The sequence below is a fragment of the Elephas maximus genome, chromosome 5 (genome assembly GCF_024166365.1).
Source record: "Elephas maximus indicus isolate mEleMax1 chromosome 5, mEleMax1 primary haplotype, whole genome shotgun sequence".
In the NCBI taxonomy this organism is placed as follows: domain Eukaryota; kingdom Metazoa; phylum Chordata; class Mammalia; order Proboscidea; family Elephantidae; genus Elephas; species Elephas maximus.
This window is the reverse complement of record NC_064823.1, coordinates 55,550,509-55,578,009: the sequence shown is the minus strand read 5'-3', so window position 1 is coordinate 55,578,009 and position 27,501 is coordinate 55,550,509. Positions and strand designations below refer to the sequence as shown.

The 27,501-nt window shown below is 37.1% G+C and overlaps 1 protein-coding gene across 1 annotated transcript in view; it reads right to left on the bottom strand.

Annotated features, from left to right (window-relative positions):
• The window catches only part of STPG2 (sperm tail PG-rich repeat containing 2), a 391,925-nt gene that overhangs the window by 353,182 nt on the left and 11,242 nt on the right, over window positions 1–27,501 (bottom strand). Inside the window, exons 2-3 of the mRNA XM_049887070.1 lie at window positions 19,658–19,770; window positions 8,126–8,290 (exon numbers count right to left, since the gene is read on the bottom strand). Coding sequence (XP_049743027.1) covers window positions 8,126–8,290; window positions 19,658–19,770 — 278 coding nt within the window. The remainder of the gene's footprint in view (window positions 1–8,125; window positions 8,291–19,657; window positions 19,771–27,501) is intronic.

Here is a 27,501-nt window from a genome sequence, read left to right as displayed (position 1 = left end):
CTGTCAACTTGAAAGTCATCAGCAAATAAAACATGACTTAACTGACGCAAACTCAGCATGGAGCTGCATTATTTTAAGTGAATGCTGTAATGTAACTTGAAGAAAAATTACTATCTGCTGCTCCTATTGACGATGAAATGAATGAAGAAGGTGCTTTGCAAATTTTCCCCCACACCGTTCCCATAATTAAATATGGAAATGAAATTTGTGAAGAATTAAAAGTCCCAAAGTGCATCAATTCAGACACAAATGGAACGCTTTCCATTATGGCAGCACATACGTAGTTCCCAGCATGTTATCATCAGCAAATACGTCAGGGTCATAATTCCCACCAAAAACTCTACTTGAAAATTCCACCTCTGAACAGAATAATTCTGATGGTTCCCTGAGATCTTCTTAAAAAAAGAGAGAGAAGCTAATTTTTATAATTCAAAATGTTATGCCAAATAATCTACATAGAGAATTTCTCTTTACAGATTAAATTAAGCTAAAATTTATCATTTGTTGGCTAGAGTCTTAGACATCTCTGAATTCCAGAGCTGCTTCTATATATGAACTATGAAGATTCCTTCAGCAATTCCTATTTGTCAGTTTAGGGAAGAGCTCCAATAACTCCCCAAAATAATTTTCTTTATTTTCTATTAATGTTTTCATCTTGAAATGGAGCCTACATATAATATTATCTTAAACAGCAGATGAAGAGCTACAGAGATTTATCAGAAATTTATATAAGATTTGAATTAATATTATTACAGTATTATTTTCACAGTGTCTGTGAAGAACTTGTGCTTTTCTCCAGGAAAAACAGAAGAAAATAAAGCTTCCAGCAACTGAGCTTTGTCACTGTCAGGGATTAAATTGTGTCCCCCAAAAATATGTGTCAACTTGGCTAGGCCATGATTCCCAGTATTGTGTGATTGTCTACCATTTTGTCATCTGATGTGATTTTCCTATGTGTTGTAAATCCTATCTCTATGATGTTAATGAGATAGGATTGATGGCAGTTATGTTAATGAGGCAGGCTCAATCTATAGGATTAGATTGTATTCTAAACCAATCTCTTTTGAGATATAAAAGAGAAAAGCAAGCAGAGAGACAGGGGGGCCTCATACCACCAAGAAACAAAAGCCAGGAGAATGGCGTGTACTTTGGATCCAGGGTTCCTACACTGAGAAGCTCTTCAAACCAGAGAAGATTGATTACAAGGACCTCCCCCAGAACATAGAGAGAGAAAGCCTTACCCTGAAGCTGGCAACTGAAATTGAATCTTCTAGCCTCCTAGACTGTGAGAGAATAAATTTCTCTTTGTTAAAGCCATCCACATATGATATTTCTGTTATAGCAGTATCAGATAACTAAGGGAAACCCTGGTGGTATAGTGGCTAAGTGCTACGGCTGCTAACCAAAGGGTCGGCAGTTCGAATCTGCCAGGCGCTCCTTGGAAATTCTATGGGGCAGTTGTACTCTGTCCTATAGGGTCGCTATGAGTCGGCATCAACTCAACGGCACTGGGTTTGGTTTTGGTTTGGTTTAGATAACTAAGACAGTCAGGCTACCTGTAGTTCTTCTCTCAAATGAAAGATAAGGATTTCACAAAATATCACAATTCAACTCGGATCAAACTTTGCTGGATTTTCTTGAGTATTAAAAACTATGTCTTTATACGTAACTCTGTATTTCACATAACAGATTTTTTTAAAGATCTAGATTTTTATTCTAATGAATACAAATTGGACTGACTTAATTTTTTTTTTAATAATTACTAATATAAGTCATCAAATAAGTCGGACCTATTAAAATCGTAAATACATTTTCTTATTACCATATCTGTCCTGTATGAATAATAACTTTGCCAGAAAGCAACCAAGTTTTATACATCAAAGTAATACTTATTCATATGTGAGAATGATTTTATATATCTAGGGAAGCTTGGAAGCATATTCTAGCTTTCTATCAGATGATATATTATTCTGAAACAAAGAAATAGCATACATAAAAAATGTAATTTTGAACAAAAACTGCTTTCTGAAATTTATTAAGCTAAGAATAATCAGAGAATTGTTTAAGCCAAAGCAAAGGATCTATGACTATTGTGAAAAATAAATACTAATTCCAATATACTAGACCAAAGTTCCCCACCCCTGGGATATTAAACCATGTAACTATCACAGAAACTTTGCTATTCATCTAGTTTGAAATTTGCATCCTGTTAAACCTGTTTAAAGGCCCACTAATCTCAAATTTGATTAATTAACAGGAATATTAGTCATTTTGCTTTTTATGCAGTTGTATATCAAACATATTTCTTCTATCTTCCTTAGTAATAAGGAATAAAAGGTACAAAAATAACAAATCTATAGTATTTATTATGTGTACAGAACTATTCTAAGTGCTTTACATGTATTGACTCATTTAATTCTGATATCAGCCTATGAGTTGCATGCTATTATTATCCCCATATTTCAGAGGAGGGAACTAAGACACAAAGAGCTTTAGTAACTTGCCAAGGACAAATAACTATTAAGAGGTGTAGCCAAATAACAAACCAAGGCAGTCTGGCTCCATTACACTGCCTCCCATAGAGTGTTCTAACCTAGGAGAGAATACCCTGATATCACACCACATGACTTCCATAAACCTCAATGCAATTTCTACAGAATTTACCTCCCATATTCGGCTAAGCATATATTATTTAAATAATATCCCAAAGATTCTACTCCAAGTTGAATAAGGAAAACTTTGGCTTAATTGGGAATTCGATTTCCATTAAAGTTCCACAAAAGCATAATATTTTTGGTATCTGTTTCATTTCAACAGTTTAAAACTCCAAGAGTGAGTCAGCTGAACTGGCAGAGTAAGGACCTCTGAAAAACTACTCACCATAAAGCAATGAGAACACCAGCAAAAATACCAAAATCAACTATTTTAGAACTCTGGAAATTAACCAAAGGCTTCTAACAATTGACAAACATTTATTCAAGAAAAATGGTGGAATCTCAGTGAGAACAGCAGATTTTCCGACATTTTAATGTGCCGTATTCCCATCTCTCTCTCCACAGGTCAGGGTAGCCTCGAAAATGAACAACCCGTAATCACAGTGAAAACCACCAGCCTAGAAACACCTAGGGAGGTCAGAATTGGTTTGGAACTACCCAATACCACCATTTTCAGAGAAGTGTATTATTTGACCTGACTGACAGTACCACAGAAAGCCCTGTTTGCAAGACTTGTCTTTATGTGGCCTGCCTTAAACCTTGCTCAATGTGAAGAGCCATTTTATAGCAGCTAAAATAATTGAAGTAGGGAACCTCCAAGTTGCCAACGTAATGCAATCATGTAAATATGAATCTCTCACTCGTCCACCAAAAACTATATAGATCGACAAGAAAAATAAAACCATACAAAAGTCATTTCAGCACAATTAGAAGAGAGAGGATTGCCAGCAACACGAGAACGTAAGAGAAAGGGATGGAACAGATTCTCCCCTATAAGCTTCGCAGAGAGCATGGCCCTGCTGACACCCCGATTTTAGACTTCTGGGCTCCAGAATTGACAGAATAAATTTCTATTTCCATTGCTTTGGCAGCCCTAGGAAACTAATAGAGACTTTGATACTGGGAAGGGGGTGTGCTGCTGTAACAAATACCTAAATAATGTGGAAGTAGCTTTGGAACTAGGTAATGAGGAGAGGCTAGAGAAATTTGAGGCATTTGATAGAAAAAGTCTCAAATGCCTAAAAGAATTGCCTCAGAGATGTTGGACATTAGAGGCAATTCTGATGAGGTCTCAGAAGAAAGTGAAGAGAGCTTCCATCATCTTAAAGAATATAAACACATCATGAACAGAATGTTGATAGAAATATGAACATTGAAGGTGCTTTTGATGAGATCTCAGACAGAAATGAGGAACATTATTGAAAACTGGAGGGAAGTCGATCCTTGCTATAAGGTGGCAGAGAATTTGACTGAATTGTGTTCTGCAGTCGGGTGGAATGTACAATTTGTAAGTGATGAACTTGGATTTTTCACTGAGGAAATTTTCCAAGCAAAATGTGGAAGGTGTGGCCTGGTTTCTCCTTGCTGCTTATAGTAAAACATGACAGAAAAGAATAAACTGAAGTAGACATTGTTAAGCAAAAAGGATTCAGCTCTGGATGATTTGGAAAAATCTCAGCTTATATGGATAGGATGCTCTAGAATCCAAGCCAAAGGTGTGGCTGGATAACTATTTGCTAAAGAGATTAGGTGTGTGATTTATGAAGTTGACCAACAATCTCAGTAGGAAAAAAAAAGAGTTTGAAAATCACCATTTGATAAACATCATAGTAAAACTGACTCAGGCATCATCAACGGATGTTAAAACTAGCAGGTGAGATGAGAAATAGCATATCTACATGTATTAAGCCACTACAGTAACTCCTCCCAAATATTCATTAATTAAAAAGGAAAAAATAGTAACTTTCAACAAATAAAACTGGGAGGTACTACTTCAACCTAACATCACCAGTAATGGAATAAATCAACATCCTGTACCCTTATACGATGCATTAAGAAGGATGCAACATCACTTCTGTAGTATTCTACCCAAACTGTAAAGCCTTTATCTAATCAGGAGAAAATATAAACAAACCCAAAACTGAGGCACACTATACAAAATAACTAGCCTGTACTCCTCAAGGTTACAAGAGACAAAAAAAAAAAAAAAGACTGATTAAAGGAATTAAATATTAAGGGAACCTAAAAGATTCCTTTTAGATCAAGAAATTAAATGACATATTAGATTGGGAAAATCTGCCGCAAAAGACCTGTTTAAAGTGGTAAAAAGCAAAGATGTCACTTTGAAGACTAAGGTGCACCTGACCCAAGCCATGGTGTTTTCAATTGCCTCATATGAATGCGAAAGCTAGACAATGAATAAGGAAGACCACAGAAGAAACTGAATTATGAAGAATATTGACTATACCATGGACTGCCAGAAGAACAAACAAATCTGTCTTGGAAGAAGTACAGCCAGAATGCTCCTTACAAGCGAGGATGGCAAGACTTCTTTTCATGTAGTTTGAACATGTTATCAGGAGGGATCAGGCCCTAGAGAAGGACATCATGCTTGGTAAAGGAGAAGGTCAGTGAAAAAAGAAGCCCCTCAACAAGATGGATTGACACAGAGGCTGCAACAATGTGCTCAAGCATAACGATTGTGAGGATGGCACAGGACTGGGCAGTGTTTTTTCTGTTGTACACAGGGTTACTATGAGTCGGAACTGACTCGTTAGTACCTTACAACAACAACTAAAGATTAAAGGATTCTGAAGAGACATGACAACTTAATGTCTCCACACACCTAGGATAAATTCAGGATTAACTCAACGGCAACTAACAACAATACCAGATTGGACTCTGGATCAAATTGTTGTTGTTGTTTGTTTCTTGCTATAAAGAATATGATCGTGGTTATTAGCAATATCTAAGAACAAAAACAAACCTACTGCTGTCGAGTTGATTCCAACTCATAGCAACCCTACAGGACAGAGTAGAATTGCCCCATAAGGTTTCCAGGGCTGTAATCTTTACTCAAGCAGGCTGCCACATCTTTCTGCCACAGAGCAGTAGGTGGGTTTGAACCACCAACCTTTCAGTTCAGCAGCCAATCACTTAACCAGTGTGCCACTAGGGCTCCATAAAAAATATCAACATTATTAGCAAAAATTTTTAAAAATATCTACAGATTAGATAATAATAATATTATATAAATGAAAACATCCTGATTTTAATAATTGTACTATCATAAAAGAGAATATCTTTTTCTTAAGAAATTCACATTGAAGTATCTAGAGGTAAAGGGCCATTATGCCTAAAAAGTACTCTCAAATGGTTTAATTAAAAATAAAAATACAAACAAATTCAAAACTAATCAGGTGCTTAAAATTCTTCTGAAGTTTTGATGGCAAGAAAATACCTTTATTAGTTATTTACTCACAATGAATATCTTGTATCAATTCCATATATTAATACTTCTTATTCGTATCTGGAACTGACTTAGTATTTAATATTTAAGGAAAAATATCAATAAATGCATATTGGGTTATAATATAATAATAATAAATGGAAAGAGAAAATGATAAAACAAACATGGCTAAATGTTAACAATTGGGGGATTTGGGTAAAGGTATGTGGCAATTCTTTGTATGAGTCTTGCAACTTTTCTATAAGTCTCAAACTATTTCAAATTTTTTAATTAATTTTTAAAAATAAACTTATCTAATTGGGAACAACGAATGGGTTAAATCTAATATATTTACCTGGTTAAATCTAGAAATATAACGTGAAAAACGCAAGAAATGCACATACTAGATGATCCCACCACCCACTACCCACTGCCGTCGAGTCAATTCCATTTACTTTATTTTTTTAAGTCACAAAATATATATTGTTACTTACGTACGAATATGTATTAAAGGTTTAGTGCTTATTTTGGCAAGGTGAGAGAGAAGGAGGCAGTGAGGGAAATCAGGTAGGGCGATAATTATAATTTATTTCTTGTAAAAAATGCAAATCTGACAATATTTTGTTGTTATTTTTGTTGTTGTTAGGTACTGTCAAGTCAGTTCCTACTCACAGTGACCCTACGTACAACAGAATGAAACACTGCCCTGTCCTGCACCATCCTCACAATTGTTGCTATGTTTCAGCTCATTGTTCAGCTCATTGTGTCAAACCATCTTGTTGAGTTTCTTTTTAAAAATTAATTTAAGAATCTGAAATAGTTTCAGACTTACAGAAAAGTTGCAAGAATCACACAAAGAATTTCCATACACCCTTTACCCAAATCCCCCAGTTGTCAACATATTTGCTTTATCACTTTCTCTTTCCATATATTTTTATTATTATTATATTACTGAGTATGCTTTTATTGATATTTTTCCTTAAATATTAAATACTAAGTCAGTTCCAAATATGAATAAAGACAGTATTTTAACGTGTGCTATATCTGGGTGGTAAGTACATGTGTATCTGGTTTTTTGTTTGTCTTTATACTATTTATGTTTGAAATATTACAGAAATTACAATAAAAACATTTTAAGAAAAAAAGCTGTTAGCAACTCAAAGGATTTAAGGCCTCAAAACTCCATATTGCTATGAACCAAATGGTTTATGACAATGCTTGAAACTGAACCCAATGATGGAGACAAATAATAACAAATTACTGAAGTACTGACAGTGAGGATCAAACCAATTCCTGAGAAAACCTATTCTTTACCTAATGTCTTCTTCACCCTTTCCTTCAGTGTACCTTGAATTTTGCCATTTTTCTCAGTAAAATATTTCTTTCAGATGCCATAAAAGTATAAAAATACAACAGGCTCAAAGCACTAGTGCTTATGTATTGTAATTAAGTAAAATGAGACATATTATCTATATTCATCACCTGTATTCATGGATAACTCATACATCTCAACTGGCTGAATGAAATCTCAGCTCAGCTCTGGCCAGGTTTGAAGTTTAAAATCTATTTGAGACGGATCTGCTATCTTATGTTTGATAGTCTAATCACAGAGAAGCTCCTAGTATTTTTTTATAATTATTTGTAGAATAAATGATGTTTATGCTATCAGATTCAAATTCTCTAATAAAATGTTCTTATTTGCTTTCAAATGCAAGAAAACAGCATCTATGTATTACATATGATTATATACTGTGCCAGACGCTTCTAATAATTTAAAACTGTTTCCTCTTCTTCCTAGGAACACAGTTAGACTGTATTTTCCAGCCTCCTTGGCAGTTAAGTGGGGCTATGTGACTGAGCTTTAGTTCCCAGGCCAGACCCACAAAAACCTCCCACTCACAATCCTCTGTGCACTTTCCCCTCTGTCAGCTGGACATAGATGACATCAAGATCCTAGGAAACGACAGGAACATGAATGGACTAGGTCTGGGTTCCTCAATCACTACGTGGAGGCAAGTCACTTGCCAACAGGGAATGCCAGTATGAATGAGGAAAAAAAAAATTGTATTAAGCCATTGAAATTTGGAGGTATATTTGTCACAGCAGTTAGTGTTACATTAACTAAAACATGCATAATTATAAACAATCTTCCAAATGTCAATATAAAGTGCATCATACTTACATATTGAGGTTTATAGTAAGCTGGACCTAGTGTACTGTCATGAGCAGGTGGAAAACGTTTTATAATAGTGTCGTCCTCATTAATATGATAACCATATGCTTGTCCACAAGAAGGAATTGAAGGGACATCAACAGTTCTGGAAGCTGTAGGTGCTCTTGAAATTTTCTGTAAGAAAAACATTTTATATTATTTAGTCAAAGGCAAGAAGGAGATGGAACAAAGAATCAAATATTAAAATTAACTAAAAGGATTTTAAATACTGATGTAATGAGTTTTATAAACCAAAAAACAGGATAGTATTGAATGGCTTCTCCCCTATTTAGTACTTTCAAAAAATTATTTGCATGATGTCAAGACTTTCCCTGACTCCCTCTCCAACTTGGGTGGTACAAACAGTTAATGTGCTTGTTCAGCAAAAGGTACCTTGGAAGAAATGCCTGGTGATCTACTTCCAAAAATCAGACAATGAAAACCCTATGGAGCGGAGCTCTACTCTGACACCCGTGGGTCATCACGTGTCAGAACTGACTCAACAGTAACTGGTTTTTCGGTTCTCTCAGCCTATATTCTTTTTTTTCTTTTCAGCCTATATTCTTACTATTCTCCCTTAGATCCTGCACTACAAACATTCCAAAGATCTTGTTCTTCCCTGAACACACCCTGCCATTAAACACCTCAGTGCCTTTATGCTTGTGGTTTTGTTTGACTTGAATGTCTTTTCTCAACATTTTGACTACTTAATGAATCTTTCTTCAAGATTTAGTTCAGTTGTGATATCCTCTACTCCCTCCAAGTACAATATATGACTCTCTACGCTGGGTTACTAGTGAACATTTCATTATGGCTCTACATCACTTAATCAGCTATGCTGTACTGAATTTCATTCATTACTTCCTTGTTAAAACGATAAATCCCGGGAAGCAATGATTTGTCTTCTATGTATTACTAGTATCAGCACCCGTGGAAGCAGCAGTCAAGAAATCAAATGGCGCACTGCATTGGGCAAATCTTCTGCAAAAGACCTCTTTAAAGTGTTAAAAAGCAAAGTGTCACTTTGAAGACTAAGGTGTGCCTGACCAAGCCACGGTGTCTTCAATTGCCCCACATGCATGCGAAAGCTGGACAATGAATAAGAAAGACCACAGAAGAACTGACGTCTTTGAATTTGGAGTTGAAGAATATTCAATATACCATGTACTGCCAAAAGAACGAACAAATCTGTCCTGGAAGAAATACAACCAGTAGGTTCCTTAGAAGCAAGGATGGTGAGACTATGTCTCCACATACTTTGGACATGTTATCAGGAGGGATCAGTCCCTGGAGAAGGACATCACGCTTAGTAAAGTAGAGGGTCAGTGAAAAAGAGGAAGATCCTCAACGAGATGCACTGATACAGTGGCTGCAACAACGGGCTCAAGCATAACGATTGTGAGGATGGCACAGGACTGGGCAGTGTTTTGTTCATAAGGTCGCTATGAGTCGGAACCAACTCGATGGCACCCAACAACAACAAAGCATGTCTGGCACTCAGTAAATATCTGACAAACCCTTGCATGAGTAAATGGAAATTTACTTTGTCCACATACATGGAATATCTGATATTTCAATACACTTATAAACCTGTACATCATTGTCATTGTACTTATTTCTAAAATATATTTCTAAAACATATGCTCATAAACAAGAGAGAACTGATTAAAATTTAATTAATAGGACCTATGGTGAAGAGGAAACCATGGGTTTTTTTATGGTGAAGAGGAAACCATGGTGGCATAGTGGTTAAGTGCTACCACTGTTAACCAAAAGGTTAGCAGTTCAGATCCACCAGGCACTCCTTGGAAATTCTATGCAGCAGTTCTACTATGTCCTATAGGGTCGCTATGAGTCAGAATCGACTCGACAGCAGTGGGTTTGTTTTTTTGTTTTTTTTTATGGTGAAGAAGTACGGTAAGAGAAGAAGGAAACTACTCTAAATAAACCATGACCGTATCTGCTGGGTTATATTATTTATTCAAAAGGATAGGCCTTTAGTTAAAACTCATTCATTATATAACACCAATCCACCTTTCCAAACATATCACCTACTATTCTCCCACAAAAATTCTTTACTTAGTCAAGACAATCTTTTCACTGTCCTTCATACAATCCTACCTCTGTATTTTCACTCATGCAACTCTCCATGCCTGAAATACATATTCCCATCCTATTCTTCAAGGCCTATCTCAAGGTCAACCCTCTCTATAAACCCTCTGCAAACTACACTTTCCCTTAATACAGTTTCCTCCTTTAAATTCCTATGCCATTTAATTACGTGATCATTCATTGAGCCCTGTCACATTTTGTCTCGCATCAGTAGTCATCTATGTATCTCTCCCATCTACATTTTAAGCTTTTTTTCTTTTTTTAATTATTTTGGGGGTCGTGTCTTAAATTGTATTGTATTTTAACAGTACTTAGCACAGTTTCTAGTTCCTCTATATACACGCAAACCACTCAGGTGGTTTTTAAAATCTCCCTTACATTCTTTCTACCGTAGAATTGGAAAGTGATTACAGGTTTATCAAGAGTAAAAATGAAGTCAGACACTAATATAGTTAAAAATTAAAGTTTACAAACATCATTGAGTGTTTAATTATAAACTAACTATATAATGTGAATACTAATAAAACCACTAATTTTTATAGTAAGGCTTTCTAAATGTACTTAGCACATAAAATAAGTTTTTTTATTTTCTTCTAGCTAAAAGAAAGGTATTTCGAAGCATCATTTTTAAATAGTAACACACCGACTGAAGACGCTCTTTAGCCTCCAGTACTTTCTTGTTCATGACATTTATTGTTCTAGGATAAGACTGATCATAGCTTGCAGGTCCTGGTGTATCTGAAATAAACTTCTTAAAACGTTTCTCCCGGTATTGTAGACTATGGCCTCCTCTTATATTACACTAAATTGGAGAAAGGGAAAAAAAAACTTATGACATAATGGAAAGAATTTATAGACTTTAAAATTAATACCTAGTTGATGAATATTAAGTATTAATATGAACAAATAGTTTTAAAATACAACCTAAAAAAAGTTACAGATCTTGACTAAAGACACAGTTCTAGCAAAAGAGGGTAAGAAGAGCGGACAATCATTATAGTTGTCAGTTTTAAATTAAAATTCAAAGTGCCATTTACTACACTCAGAGCACTCTAAAAATGCAGAAAACTCAGTTTCAAAACAAGAATCAGAGGCAAAGGGAACCTCAAAGCCATAAAACAAGAATAATAGGGTGTATGTTTTACAGGCCCCTGAAGAATGTGTAGCTCTGAAATAAGCTTTAAAAGGCTGGCACTCATATTGCAGGGAAAAAGCAAACCTTCCAGGATTGTTTAGCACTTTTTTTTTTTCCTCGTGAATAACATCTTTGTCATTTCCCGGGATGTTTATGTGGGCTTGTTGGCAACAGCTTGGTTTTATGCATTGTTTATTGTAGGAAAAGCACTGGAAGGACTCTTCCATGGTTTCCGAGACCACATTTCTGACTTCTCCAGAATCAGAAAATTATCCAGTGACCAACAGCCAGTTAATTCAGGTAAAATTCCAATAAATAGGTAATTCAGGGAAGTTCCAATAAATAGTCATACTTCCATCACATCCAAGATGATTTATTTCTGGCATTTGATTGTCCAAATAAGACCAAAAAATTTTTAAAAAGTCAATGATATACCAAAAGCCCTTTCCATGCTGTGTACACGTCTGTCATGCGCGATCATTAGTGACTATGTGTGCATCTTATTCAGCTTCACTTAGCTTTTAAAACACACACAAAGTAAGTTTTCTTTAAAAAGAGTCAAATTATATTCTTAGATGGCCAACGTGCTACTTGATTCCTATTTTAATAAGATCAGAATTTCTATGTTTAAAGAGTTTGGATCTATAATAATAGACTTTAATGATTGATTTTGCGAAAACATTAACATTACAAGTTAGACAAAAAGTAAAATCATGTGAAAATACATCTTCAAATTCTGATTCTTTGAAAACCATTACTATAGTCCATAAGATAATAAAATTCAAACTGCAATTTGAATTTATATTTAATACCTCAACTGAAGATGGTAAAATAAGTCAAATCTGATTTCTTCAACTGTGGGTCAGATTATTTTCTCAGACTATTCATATTACATACCAGTTCTAAAAGGAAATGCCACGTTAGATAACCAAAAATTAAAGTCAATTCTGGTGCCATCAAGTCAATTCTGACTCATAGCGACCCTATAAGGCACTGTAGAACTGCCCCAGAGGGTTTCCAAGGAGCGGCCAGTGAATTTAACTGCTGACCATCTGGTTAGCAGCCATAGCTGCATAGGCTAGATAAGGCTCCATATGTTAGATAAATGACCAAAAAAAATCAGATTACCAAGTAATTATACATTTTAAATGAAGAAAACTTGTGAGAGAATGATCTGATTACTCCTTGAGCACTGCTTTTGTCCAAATGCATGGTAATTTGATGAATTACTATACTATGAGCCATCCCCCAACATCAGAGGAGGCAGAGTCTCATCTAAGGGTCAGGTCATTCATTGATACAAATGAGCTTGATTACTGTCATGGATTGAATTGTGTCCCCCCAAAATACCTGTCAACTTGGCTAGATCATGATTCCCAATATTGTATGATTGTCTACCATTTTATCATCTGATGTGATTTCCCTATACGTTGCAATCCTATCACTATGATATAATAAAATGTATTAGTGGCAGTTATATTGATGAGATCTACAAGATTAGATAGCGTCTTAAGCCAATCTCTTTTGAAATATAAAAGACAGAAGCAAACAGAGAGACATGGGGACCTCATACCACCAAGAAAGCAGTGCCAAGAGCACAGCGCATCCTTTGGACCTGAGGTTCCTGCGCTGAGATGCTCCTAGGCCAAGGGAAGACTGATGACAAGGACCTTCCTCCAGAGCCAAAAGAGAGAGAAAGACTTCCCCTGGAGCCTGCGCCCTGAATTTGGACTTCTAGCATACTGGACTGTGAGAGAATAAACTTATCTTTGTTAAAGCCATTGACTTGTGGAATTTCTGTTACAGCAGCACTAGATAACTAAGACAATTACCAAATTTAAACAGGATAGTACTGAATGGCTTCCTCACCATTTTTTGTTGTTGTTAGGTGCCGTTGAGTCAATTCCAACTCACAGTGACAGCATGTACAATGGGACAAAATACTGCCAGGTCCTGCACCATCCTCACAATTGTTGCTATGTTTGAACCCATTGTTACAACCACTGTGTCAATCCATCCCATCAAGGGTCTTCCACTTTTTTGCTGACCCTCTACTTTACCAAGTACTTCTACCAAGACAGACTTGTTCATTCTTCTGGCAGTCCATGGTATATTCAATATTCTTTGCCAGCACTATAATTCAAAGGCATCAATTCTTTTTCGGTCTTCCTTATTCCTTGTCCGGCTTTCTCGTATGTATATGAGGCAATTAAAAACACCATGGCTTGGGTCAGACGCACTTTAGTCTTCAAAGTAACATCTTTTCTTTTCAACACTTTAAAGAATCTTTTGCCTTAGAACTCCCCAATGCAATATATTGTTTGATTTCTTGACTGCTGCTTCCATGGGAGTTGATTATGGATCCAAGTAAAATGAAATCCTTGACTTCAAACTTTTCTGTTTATCTTGATATTACTTACTGGTCTAGTTGCGAGGATTTTTGTTTTCTTTATGTTGAGGTGTAATCCATACTCAAGACTGTGGTCTTTGATCTTCATCAGTAAGTGATTCAAGGCCTCCTCGCTTTCAGCAAACAAGGTTGTGTCATCTGCATATCACAGGTTGTTAATGAGTCTTCCACCAATCCTGAGGCCACATTCTTCTTTATACAGTCCAGCTTTTCAGATTATTTGCTCAGCAGACAGATTGAATAAGTATGATGAAAGGATACAACTCTGATGCACACCTTTTCTGATTTTAAACCACACAATATCCCCTTGTACTGTTCAAGCAACTGCCTCTTGGTCTACGTACAGGTTCTGCATGAGCACTATTAAGTGTTCTCGAACTCCCATTCTTTGTAATATTATCCGTAATTTGTTATGATCCACATAGTCTCATGTCTCTTCATAGACAATAAAAAAGGTAAACATCTTTCTAGTGTTCTGTACTTTCAGATAAGATCCACCTGACAACAGCAGTGACATCCCTCATTCCACGTCCTCTTCTGAATCTGGCTGGAATTTATGGAAGTTCCCTGTCAATGTACTGCTGCAACAGTTTTTGAATTATCTTCAGCAAAATTTTATTTGCATGAGATATGTCTTAGTTATCTAGTGCTACTATAACAGAAATACCAGAAGTCGATGGCTTTAACAAAGACAAGTTTATTCTTTCACAGTCCAGTAGGCTAGAAGTCTGAATTCAGGGCACCATCTCCAAAGGAGGGCTTTCTCTGTCAGCTCTGGAGGAAGGTCCTTGTCATCAGTCTTCCCTTGGTCTGGAAGCATCTCAGCACAGGGAACTCAGGTCCAAAGGACACGCTGTGCTCCCAGCACTGCTTTCTTGGTGATATCAGGCCTCCGTATCTCTCTGCTTGCTTCTCTCTTTTGTATCTCAAAAGAGGTTGGCTTAAGACACTACCTAATCTTGTAGGCCTCATGAATATAATTGCTGATAATCCATCTTATTACATCATAGTGATAGGATTTACAAAATATAGGAAAATCACATAAAATTGTGGACAATCACCCAATACTGAAAATCATGGCCCAGCCACGTTGACAGATATTTTTGGGGGACACAATTCAATCCACGACAAGATACTAATGATATTGTTCAATATCACCTTTATTTGGAATGGGCACAAATACGGATCTCTTCCAGTCGGTTGGCCAGGTAGCTGTCTTCCAAATTTCTCAGCACAGAACAAGTAAGCACCTCCAATGCTGCATCCTTCCCCATCATTTAGTACTTTCAAAAAATTATTTGCATGATGTCAAGGTTTTCCAAAATATACTCTCTACCTCCCTTTCCAACCTGTATTCTTACGACTCCCCCTTAGACTCTGCACTCCAGACATTCCAAAGAACTTGTTCTTCACTGAACACACCAATGCCACTAAACACCTCCAATGCCTTATGGATGTGGTTTTTCTCTGCCTGGGATATCTTTTCCCATCCTTTTTGACTACTTAACAAATTCTTCTTCAAAATCCAGGTCAATTGTGATATCTTCTATTCCCTCCAAGTAGAATACATGAGTATTTGGGCTACTAGTGAACATTTGGAAACCCTGGTGGCATAGTGGTTAAGTGCTATGGCTGCTAACCAAAAAGTCGGCAGTTTGAATCCACCAGGTGCTCCTTGGAAACCCTGTGGGGCAGTTCTACTCTGTCCCACAGGGTCTCTATGAGTCAGAATCGACTCGACGGCAATGGATTTTTTTTGTTTTAGTAAACATTTGATTATGGCTCTATGACATTATCTTATTCACAAGTGGATGGCATTAACACAAATAAATTTATTCTCTCACAGTCTAGGAGGCCAGAAGTCTGAATGCAGGGCACCAGCTTCATGGGAGGGCTTTCTCTCTCTGTCAGCTCTGGGGGAAGGTCCCTGTCACCGACCTTCCCCTGGTTGAAGAGTTTCTCAACACAGGGACCCAGGGTCATGCTCTGCTCCTGGCTCTTGTTTCTTGGTGGTATGAGGTCCCCATGTTTCTCTGCTGGCTTCTCCCTCTTATATCTCAAAAGAGACTGGCTTCAGACACAACCTAATCTTGTAGATGGAGTCCAGCCTCACAACATAACTGCCGATAATCCCACCTCATTAACATCATAGAAGTATGATTTACAACACATAGGAAAGTCACACCAGATGACAAAATGGTGAATAACCACACAATACCATGAATGACAGACTAGCCAAGTTGACACATTTTGGGGGGACATAATTCAATCCATGACAGATATCATTTAATCAAATGTATTGTACTGAATTTCATTCACTACTTTCGAAATTATAAATCCCAGGAGGCAGTGATTTGTCTTCTATACATTATCTATACCTAGCTTACTTGTATTTTTCTGCAGGTTTCAACATAAACATCAATTCTTTCAGAAGGCCTTCCCTAATCATTCCTCCAGAACTTGGTTGTAAACCTCTCTTATGTGCTTTTTTTTAATGTAGCACATGTAATTATTTGTTTCAGTTTGTCTTATAAGATTATGGTTTTGAACAGGCAGCCAATATATAGAATTATTTCCCTGACATCTATAACGAATTGATCTGTGCGCAAAGGAGTGGAAGCAGGGGTGACACTTCTAGTTATATATCTAATGACCCACTCTTTTTTTTTTTTTTTTTTACTTTTTGTCCTCACAACTCTAGGCTCTAGTGATCTGTAGATTTTAAGATCCAAGGGAAGAGCAATGAATATTCCACTGAATTGGAAGTTAAGGATACTGGCTATTCCAGGCTTTTTATGCTAAGAAGCAGAAGGAAAAATAAGGAGGTTAGCATACTGGCCAAGGTGATTAACCCTAACCAGGATGGAGAAAAAGGAATGATGGAAGCCAAAAGGAGTATGGTGGGATGGAATCCAAGGGCACCCCATAGAGCTTCCTTGTACCATAGTGCCCAGCGAAAATACTAAGAAAATACCACTGAAAAAACAGGAGAAGCAGTATAACTAAGCTCAGACTTCTAAGAAGTGAAGATTTTGGTCATTCCATCAAGTTAAGAGCTCCATCACATAAAGTCCTTGTTGAAGATATGCGGAACATAGAATGAGTGATGGAAAAATCTTAAGCCACTCAGAGCTTCACGATCAGTTGCAGAAATAAGATCTATGGTTCCCATCTGTACTTTCTTGCTTCCTGCATCATTTTCTTTCATTTTCCCTCTCTTTTCTTCCCTCTACTATTGTAATAACACAAATAATAGCTGAAATGTATTGAATGTTAACTATATTCAGCCACTATTCTTAGTGCTTCTTAACCTATTTAATCCTTAAAACAACCCTATGAAGTTATTATCCCTATTTAACAAGTGAGAAAACTAAGGCCTAGAAAGACAAAGTGGTTAAGATTAAGTCTCACGGTTAGGAAGCTGCAGAGGCCGGTTTAGAACACAGGCAGTCAAGCTCAAAAGCCCACACATCTAATCACTTCCTTATATTATTTCATGTTTTATTTACCATTTAATAGCAACGCTATAGGACAGGGCAGTACTGCCCCATAGGGTTTCCAAGGAGTAGCTGGTGGATTCCAACTGCCAACCTTTTGGTTAGCAGCAGAATGCTTAACCACTGAGCCACGAGGGCTCTACAGGTCGCCAAACAATGAAACAGGAATGTGAAAAAACAGAAGGAGAAATGACATTAATCCAGAGATCCAGGACTCAGTTTATAGTGACACCATAATATCATCTCTGAATGTTGTAGCTAGACATTAGTTTGGCTCCTTCAGGGGGATATATTTACAAAGCTGTATACTTTCTTCTGTATTCTTGGGTTACATAAGATTATTTGCATTTCTCAAATTATATGTGTGTGTAAAAACAACATGGAAGCAGTGTCTGATCTCGTCTCACTTCATGAGGGGGAAGAAGAATCAGTGTCAACAGCCCAAGGCTGATTCCTATGAGGCAGAGGTCAGCCATGCATTCTCTCTCCACCATGTTTACCAACTCTAACATCAACCGTCCCTCCCACAGCACTCTCTACTTCTCTGCTAGGTTTGATAATTCATTGCAATAGCCACACAGAACTCACAGACAATACTCACAATTACGGGTTTATTATGGAAGTAACAGCTACAATTCAGGTTCGGGAACACTCAGGACACAATTCCTCCATCAGAACAGCCTCTTCCCACCTGTGCTCGCAGGCACACCTCTCCGTGGCCCTAGGCCTCTGCCCAAAAGCAGTCAGCTTTCTCTTTCCATGGGCCAGGAAGCCCACCATGTCGTCTCTTACTGCCGAGTTTCCGCTGCCAGGTCTCTGCCACCATTTCCCAAGCTCTCTGTCTCCTAGTTCTAGGAGCTTCTCAGCACAGGGATCCCAGGTCCAAAGGACAGTCTGGCTCCTGGCTGTTCTTCCTTGGTAGTGGTGGAATTTTCTCTTTTTCACCTCTGGGGTGGCTCATTTCAAGCCCAGCAGGATGGCAAAATGGACCAATCCCTTTGGTGGCCCACAATTACCCTATCACACAGCCCCCACCCAATCATTTAGGTGGGAGTTACAAGACCATGGCTAGAAGGGCCACACAAAAGCAATCCATCATGCCGCAGTGTGGGAAAAAAACAGTGTGTGTGTGTGGCGTGTGCGTGATAGGGAACCAGGCAGTCAAGGGGTAAAATGTAATGGAAATCTATTGTTTTTGTTTCCTCGGCATCCCTTCCAACATCTGCTCATAACAATATATTCCCCTTTCATGGGGTAATTAAACTTTGAGAATTTGTGGTTTTGAAGTAACTGGCAAATACAAGGTTCCCTACTCCCAGAAATAGGTATGGGTTCATAAACAAACTAGGTCAATTAGATTTTCCCTACTGAGAATTTTAATCTTGAGTGAAGACACGTATAAAAAATGGAAGGAAATTATAGAATTACCTAATGGTAGAATGGTAGTTCTCTGTCAAAATGGCCCAGAAGCTCCGATACTGAAATACCTGCAATTATCTTCGTCCTGTCCTTCCTTGAGACATGATTGTTCTATTCTTCCTTCAAGTCTGTGAACCACCCAAGTGACTTTCCTATAAGCTTTTTATTGTCCCACTAACATCTGACTTAAAAATCTATTTTATTAGTTGCAACCAAAAATTCCTAACTGATTTTACCATCAATTCAGAAGACTAATGGAAAAAATAAAATCATCAATGACTGATTCTAGGCCTCCAACAGAGGAGTTAAAGATCTGCTAGAGTCAAAATCGACTTGACAGCATTGGGTTTTTTTTTGTTTTTTTTTTTTTGGTTAGAGTCAGCTAAGAGCCACTATGTATGAATGCAAAGTTAACGTAAAAGTGTAAAAAACGCTTATGATTTTGAAGTTATTGGAGTTATATCCACTGTTTCTGAAGAAGGATAAACCATGGAGGATATTCTGGTCACAGACTCTTGGAATTACAGAGAGATAGGAAACAGATGAGATGATGGTTAACAGCTATACCTTTAAAGTATGGTATACAAACCAATTCCTTTATTCTATTGTCATTCTTTTTCTACATAGCTTGACCATTTGCACAACTTTCATGGGACATAATTCATTCAAGGGTCCCATTCTCTTATTCAAGAGTCTCAAAGACCATGCAACATACACCAATGTTTTATGTTTTATAGAATATATGCAATAATGAAGAATAACAATTAGACAACCAACAATGAACACATTTATTTTCTATTATTCTAAGTATAAATATATAGACTGAAAGGAGGAAGAGGATAATATGAGGGGAAAATAAAATATGACAAATAACATTTTGGTCTACTATGGAAGAAATATGAGTTTTATTAACTCAATTATAAATTTACCTGTGCTTTTGAAACATTGTAGTGTCCTGGACCTGGAGCAGCTTTCTCAGTGTTAGAGCCAGTAGTAAAAGAACTTTCTCTAGTAGCCAAAGAAAGAAATGGTGCATAGCCACCTATAAAAACAAAATATCACTAACAAATAAGATAGGATTCTGTGGATTTCAGATAAAAAGCACTCAAAATAAATAAAATAATTTAGTAACCTCAATTGCTGAGACTATATATTCAGAACCAATGGCTACCCACAGAAGCTGTTACATTTTTAAAAGGCTGATGCATGCAAGATCTGTGTTCTGGAGGTTTTAAGACCCAAGGAAGAGCAAGAAATTCTTGCTCTGATGCAAAATCTGAATTTCCTAAACAGGAGAATTTTCTCTTATATAACCAATGAAATTCCTGTGATTGTATACTACTTCTCTGCTTGTAAGATTTTTCCCAGTTAAATCTATTTTATACAGCACATGGCACTAGTTACCGATTTGTATGTCTAGGTCTGCTATGCATAAGAGTTTGCAGTCATGAAGAGACACATTTCTTTCCTGCATATTTTTCAAAGCACAAGTTTCAGATGGGCCATCCTGGGGATCAGTAATATTCTCTCCTAGAAGTAATAAAAAGCAGATGACTGAGTATCCATGAGCCCAGCAATGGGTAGAACAGAAAGGCTGCTGAGATGTCTGCTACTATCCCCCAAAGCTACAAAACAAGCAGGTCATTCAAAAATACCACAGAGGTGGATTTACTACAAATGGATAACCCCAGACAATGAGGTTGCTGGTAACCAGTGAAAAGAAGGTCAGGCTCTAATAAGCCCTAAGGTAAACATACCTGAATTCTTATGCTTCATTGTTGAAAGATGAAGGGCTGACAGAATTTGAAAGAGAACAGCAGAGTTTTATGAGATACACCCTGCTCAAATGAGTAGCCAAGCAGATCTGCAGATGCAAAAATCAGGAATGACTTCAACTACTCCCGTGAGGCAAAAACTCAGACAAGTCAATGGGCTGATATAAAAACCAAATAGGAATTAAGAGGATTACAGGGACACGATGAACAAGGACAAGGACAAGATCTGAGACCTGGCCATAATGGCCCTGTCAGGGGCCCTAGACATTCCTGAACTTGTTAGATACCTGAACTTACGTGCCATCTTGTTTTGTTTTTTGTGTATCAACTATGTACCATTATTTGCCAGCCTGAATAATTTATAACAACATTCTAGGTTCATAGGTATGCAGACATGCTGATTGTTGCATTCCTTATGACCCAGTTTTTAGATTCTTTAACCCAAATGAATGACTGAATATACCACCAGAGCCCAAACTTCTATCCTTTCCAAGTCTGTACAATTAAAATAATGTCTCAGATCAGGAGAAAAAAAAAAAGACTTTTAAATACATGGTTTAAAATAGGGATGATATCTAGCATTATTTCCAGTTAATTGCCCTGTCTATCTTGTGGAAGCCACCAGTGCTTCGAACTTTTCTGTGGTATTGAAGCTTAAACATTTTCTCCCCATTTTAGGTAATCTATATTTTTATATTAATAACCTAGCATAATCCTTCCATATTTTCTCCATGTTTATATAGATATATTTATTTATATATACATATATAACATGTATAGAGGAAACTCTGGTAGCATAGAGGTTGAGTGACTGCTAACCAAAAGGTCGACAGGTGCTCCTTGGAAACTATGGGGAAGCTCTGCTCTGTCCTGTTGGGTCTCTGTAGGGTTGTTATGAGTCAGAATCGACTCGACAGCAACAGGTTTGGTGTTTTTGGTTTGAACATGTATAGATTTTTTTAAGAATAATTCTTTGGTTTTACAAAAATGATGTCATATATACTTTTTTGAATCTTGCTTCTCTCAACAATATCTCATAGAAATCATGCCAAGCAAATGAAATGACTTTAGTTCAATCTTTAAAGTGGTTGCATAGTATTCCATGGTGATATGATTTACCCAGTCATACCCCTTATTAATAGACATTTAATTTTTTGGGCATTTTGCACAATGCTAAAACAAATAAATTTATGTTTAAGTATATACATATATTCATATGTATGAATGTATGCATATCATTTCATGATAGAATATTTACTTTTTATTGGATATTTATGGAATATTCATAGATAGCATTCCCCAAAAGTGACGATTCACGTTTCTACCATCTGTTATAAAATTATAGTTTCCTGCATTCTTCCAGAAATAGGTTTTACTGGTCTTTTTAAGTATTTGCCATTCTGATTGGTAAAAAATGGTATTTCATTGTGACCCCAATATGCACTTCCTGACTATTCACAGCGACTGAGAATACAGAGATTAAACAAACTGCTGTCAACACTGGCACTCGCTATACAGCCTTTCACACTGTAATATTTTTTTCTGTACCCCTGCAGGAAGAGGACCAAAACGAGTTTGCTCTCATCTAACAAGGAGTACAGTGCACCATGACTGCCTATGGTAGGCAGACTTCTAAGATAGACCCAAACAATCCCCACCTCCTGGTATGCAAGCTTTTGTGTAACTCTTCCCCTTGAGTATGTCTTAAACCTATACTCAAGTGACATGCTTCAAACAAAAAGAATATGGTAAACGTCATAGAATATCACTTCTGTGATTAAGTTATAAATGACATGACTCTGTCTTGCTAGCACTCTATTTCCTTCATGACTCACATGCTTTGATGAAGCAAACTGCTATATTGGAGAAGCCCACATGGCAAGGAACTGAGAGTGGCCTCAAGCCAACAGTCTGTAAGGGAGGCCCTCAGTCAAACAACACAAAAGGAACTGAATCCTGCCAAGGGCCACAAGAGCTTGGAAGCGGATCCTTCCCCAGTCAAGACCTGGGATGACTACAGCCCAGCCAACACCTTGAATGCAGCCTGTCGGACAAAACAATGGACTAAGCCAGCATTCCTAACTGAGAGAAACTATGATATAATAAATGTGTGTTGTTTTAAGCCACTAAATTTTAGAGTAATCTGTAACATAGCAAGAGATAACTAATTTGCTTCCTAAAACCCCCAATAATTTGTTATAGGTCCATAAACCAACTATAGCACAAAGTCAAATGTCAACTTGGGCCTACTATATTTATAACACTTTGATAATGACCTGTACCAATAAAAATGTTTGTATTTACACACCTTCCAGGCACAACAAACCAAAATGGATAGGCCTTGAACTATGACAATATCCAAGACCATGTGACCAAGTGACCTTCTTGACAGGTATTTGGGTACAACAGACTAAAGAGACATTCAATTAAAGCTAGTCAAAGACAAATTGCTATAACCACCAGTTACCAGAAAAGGAGAAACAATCCCTAGTTGGCCTCTTTGGATTTTTAAACAGCATGTTTCACAACTAGGAATTTTTCTTAAAGCCTTTATACGAAATCACCAGACTAGCAGCTAAATTTGAATGACTCCCCTGTCAGGGATTGAACTGTGTCCCCAAAAAATATGTATATCAAGTTGGTTAGGCCATGATTCCCAGTATTGTGTGATTGTCCACAATTTTATCATCTGATGTGATTTTCCTATGTGTTGTAAATCCTACCTCTACGATGTTAATCAGATGGGATTAGTGGCAGTTATGTTAATGAGGCAGGACTCAATCTACTAAATTAGATTGTGTCTTAAGCCAATCTCTTTTGAGATATCAAAGAGATAAGTGAGCAGAGAGACAGGGGAACCTCAAACCACCAAGAAAGCAGTGCCAGGAACAGAATGCATTCTTTGGACCTGAGGTTCCTGCATGGAGAAGCTCCTAGACTAAAGGAAGATTGATGACAAGGAGCTTCCTCCAGATCAGACAGAGAGGAAGCAATCCCCTACAGCTGACACCCTGAATTTGGACTTCTAGCCTACTGACTGTGACAGAATAAACTTCTGTGTGTTGAAGCCATTCATTTACGGTGTTTCTGTTACAGCAGCACTAGATAACTAAGATACCCTCCTCCCCAGCAAGAAGCCTTGGAAGCATTCCAAGCAGCATTAAAACAAGGTCCCTTATCTTCTTCAATCACCATGGAATTACAGGTTTCTGCAACGAAAATATCAGGGTTCCAGGGTGGTGCAAACAGTCACTGCACTTGGCTGCTAAATGAAGGGTTGGAGGTTCAAGTCCACCCAGAGGCACCCTGGAAGAAAGGCCTGGCAATCTACTTCTGAAATATCAACTACTGAAAACCCTATGGAGCACAGTTTACTCTGACACATACGGAGCCACCATAAGTCAGAGTTGATTCACTGGCAACTGATTTTTGGCAACCAAGATCACACCTGATTAGAGCCTCACTGATGCTCTCTAGCCCCAGATTTTCTGGATTAAAAAGTTTGTCTAATTTCTGAGTGGCAACTACTAACTGTGCTCAGTGGAGAATGGTCATCTCAATAAAAGAAAAATAATACTCTAACTGGCCTTCTCTGAAAAAAAAATTTCATAAATTGGGCCAAGAGTCAAAGGAATCCACTGTAAAATGAAACGGGCACATTTAAGCGAGGATCAGGAATCCTCAGGTGGTGCAAATGGTTAACATGCTTGGCTGCTAACCAAAAGGCTGGAGGTTTGAGTCCACCCAGAGGCACCTCAGAAAAAAAGCCCTGTGAATCTACTTCTGAAAAATCAGCCATTGAAAACCTATGGAGCACAGTTCTACTGTGACATACATGGAGTCGCTGAGGTAGTGGTGGACTGGTTAGAACCAAAGATCAAAACTGGCCCTTGAAACCTTAATCAACAAGTGACTGCTACCTATTAAACTACTGTTTTTCCTAAACAGATGTCCCAGTAGAAGCACTGTTCACTAGATTTCCTACCTGAAAAGAAAGCATTGTTCAATGATGAAACAGCTTGCCTCTGCAGAATGTCATAGCAATTAGTCACAATGACAGTAAACTGTGAATTCCCACCACACTGGTTGTTCTACACAAGGGGTTAAAGTTTAGGCGGTGCTCCTGGCCATAGAGCATATCACACCAGAATCAAACGAAATACACTCTTACATGAATTTTTACATACAAAAGTTATTTTCTCATATCAAGCTAAAGTTAAAAATTAAAATCACTAAAAATGATTTTTATGAAATTAATTGATTTTTTTCAATTATTTCACTTTTCACCATGACTTAGCTGTATGGTCAGGCTATTTGGTCACCCAGGACTGGTCTAACCCTTCTACAGAAACAGACACAAAAGCTTAAATCACTCAGTCCTTATGCTATGCACATACATGCCTATATGAAACAACTAAGAAGAAAACATCAAGATTGAAAAAGTTGATCAAGGATGTGTAAACACTGCATCTACTATAGTCCAGTGGGCTCATGCTCAGAACCATCACAGTAATAGAACTACCATAAAGGACTGTGATGCTCAACAAATTATTTTGACTCACACAGATGCTATTACTATGCATAAAGTATATACTGTTAGCCAATCATACCATCATCTCCAACAACAACTTCCACAGAGATGGCTGGTCTAGCTGTCTTCAGCTATTTACAAGCTGTACACTGACATAACCCTCTCTGCCTTAGCTAAGCTCTTAGGTACCCAGAAGTCAGGTGGCAGAGAACAAGGAGAATTCAAGAAAGAATAGTACACTTTTCTTTTTCGGCACCCCCCCCCCCCCATTTGATATGTCTTCTTTGACCTCAGTGGATACACAGATCACTTACTTAGGTTAGATCAAGAACAACTAGACAGACATTAACTTCAATATTGACTTTACCTCAGATAGTTTCATGGTCACTTTCCTCTGCCCCCAAGGGTTATTCAGGATAACAAAATGGCCACTGGATCCCTATGGACTTCATCACAGAAAAAGGACAGAGAGTTTGGTTTAACCTAATGACAGACGTTGACAGGGCATGAACACATCTAAACTGTGGGAGATGATAACTAACTCCCTTCCAATCACAACTGTTCCAGGCAGAGGACCATAATGCTAGGTGACTCTTTTTCAGAGAGGAGATTATATTTACGCCTCGAGAGAAAAAGTTATCAGGAAACTTGAACACTTTCGCTACCAGAAGATAACTTCAGGTTTACCTTCTCTCAATACTGTTTGATCGTACTTTTGTGTATGATTTGAGCTTTGAAAATTAAATAAAAAATAGTTTAGATTTTATTTAATTCTATAAAATTTATTCAACTCATCATTAATCATGTCAAGTGTAGAAAAGAAAATATGTTAACAATATCCTAATAGATACCACATCAGACCAAAAACCCATCATCATCAACTCACAGGGACACTATAGGACAGAGAACTGCCCCACAGGTTTTCCAAGGAGTGGCTGGTGGATTCAAACTGCTAACCTTTTGGTTAGTGGCTGAATGGTTAACCACTGCACCATCAGGGCTCCAAATATCAAGCAGTTAGTTAAAGAAAAAGTTATTTTCTCATATCAAGTTAAAAGATAAGTTCACTAAAAATAATTTTTAAGAAATAAATTAAACTTTAAATTGTCTCACTTTTGCATAAAAAATAATTTTGAGTATTTTAAAATTTCCTTGCATTGCTTTATGTTTCTCATTTGCATATATAATTTGATGCCTTACAATCTATATAAGTACATCAATTACATTAAAAATTACTCAGCAAATATTGTTATAAAGTTAAATCTTAATAGTTTTTCAACTTTTAACTTTTTGCTTAAAATTTTTTAGTCATGCTTAAACCTGCGCTGAATAAAAACAGTAAGTTTAAATATAAAACGTACTCTTCTTATATATAAAGCACAGATATACATATAGTACATAAATATATACACAGTATAGCTTTTTTATTAAAATTTCATGAGGGAGTAGGCATTAGGAAAAAGCATTTAAAAAGAGAGGCGGCAAAAATGGAAAAAAAACTTTGAGAAACACTGACGTGGTCTAAAACACTAGCTACAGCATCTTCTTGCAGCCAGAGTAGCCCACTCTGCCAAAGAAAATTACCAAATCACAAGAGGGATCCAGGGTGTAGGTACTAGGGCTGGCAAGAAGAGCAAGCCTTAAAACCTGAGGGATAAAAAAGGAAAGAAACATAATGCATTATAAAACTCAGCCTCCAGAATGAAGACCTTCTTACATTGACAACTGTGGCAGTTTTGAGCTGGGGAGAGTAAGCAGAGTGGGAGACAGAAAAAATATTCTAAATCTCTCATTTTTCATAAAGAAGAGTCAATAGCTACTTCCTGTGACTGATTTTTAAAAGTATATAAGATAATCACAGAACAATCAAAAACAAGTAATGGTTTACTTCAGTAACATTCTGTGTTGGCTGACTTTTTTTAACCTTATACCTTTGTAATTTTTTATTTAAAATAAAAACCACTAAAAATGAAGGCAACAAAAATAAACGTTCAAACTATAGCTATGATTCAGAACAGGATTAGTGAGGAATATTGATTATAGAACAAGGGTAGTGAGGGAAAAGCTCATAAATTTAGTCCTCAAAGAACCAATAAGACCTCGTCTATTCCATAACATATTGCACCTCCACCTCTTGCCAGTCAGCTGAAAAATGTTGTTTGTTACAGAAGGAAACAGGTAAGATGACATAACTGAAACAAATTCATCACTGGCAAAGAGTAGGTCATCTCCGAATACTAAGAATAGCATAATACGCAATAACTGCATAGAACTTTACAAATACGTCATTTTAAACAGACATAGCACCACAATAATCTTTGAAAGCTATTGGTTTTGCATTTCTAAGGAGTAGAGAAGCCAAGAGCCCGTGGAAATGATATCATCAATGTGTTGAAATAACCGCCAACTTAAAAATCTAAGCACAGTGAAATGCCCTTCAGGAATAAAGAGATGATTTTTTTTTAAT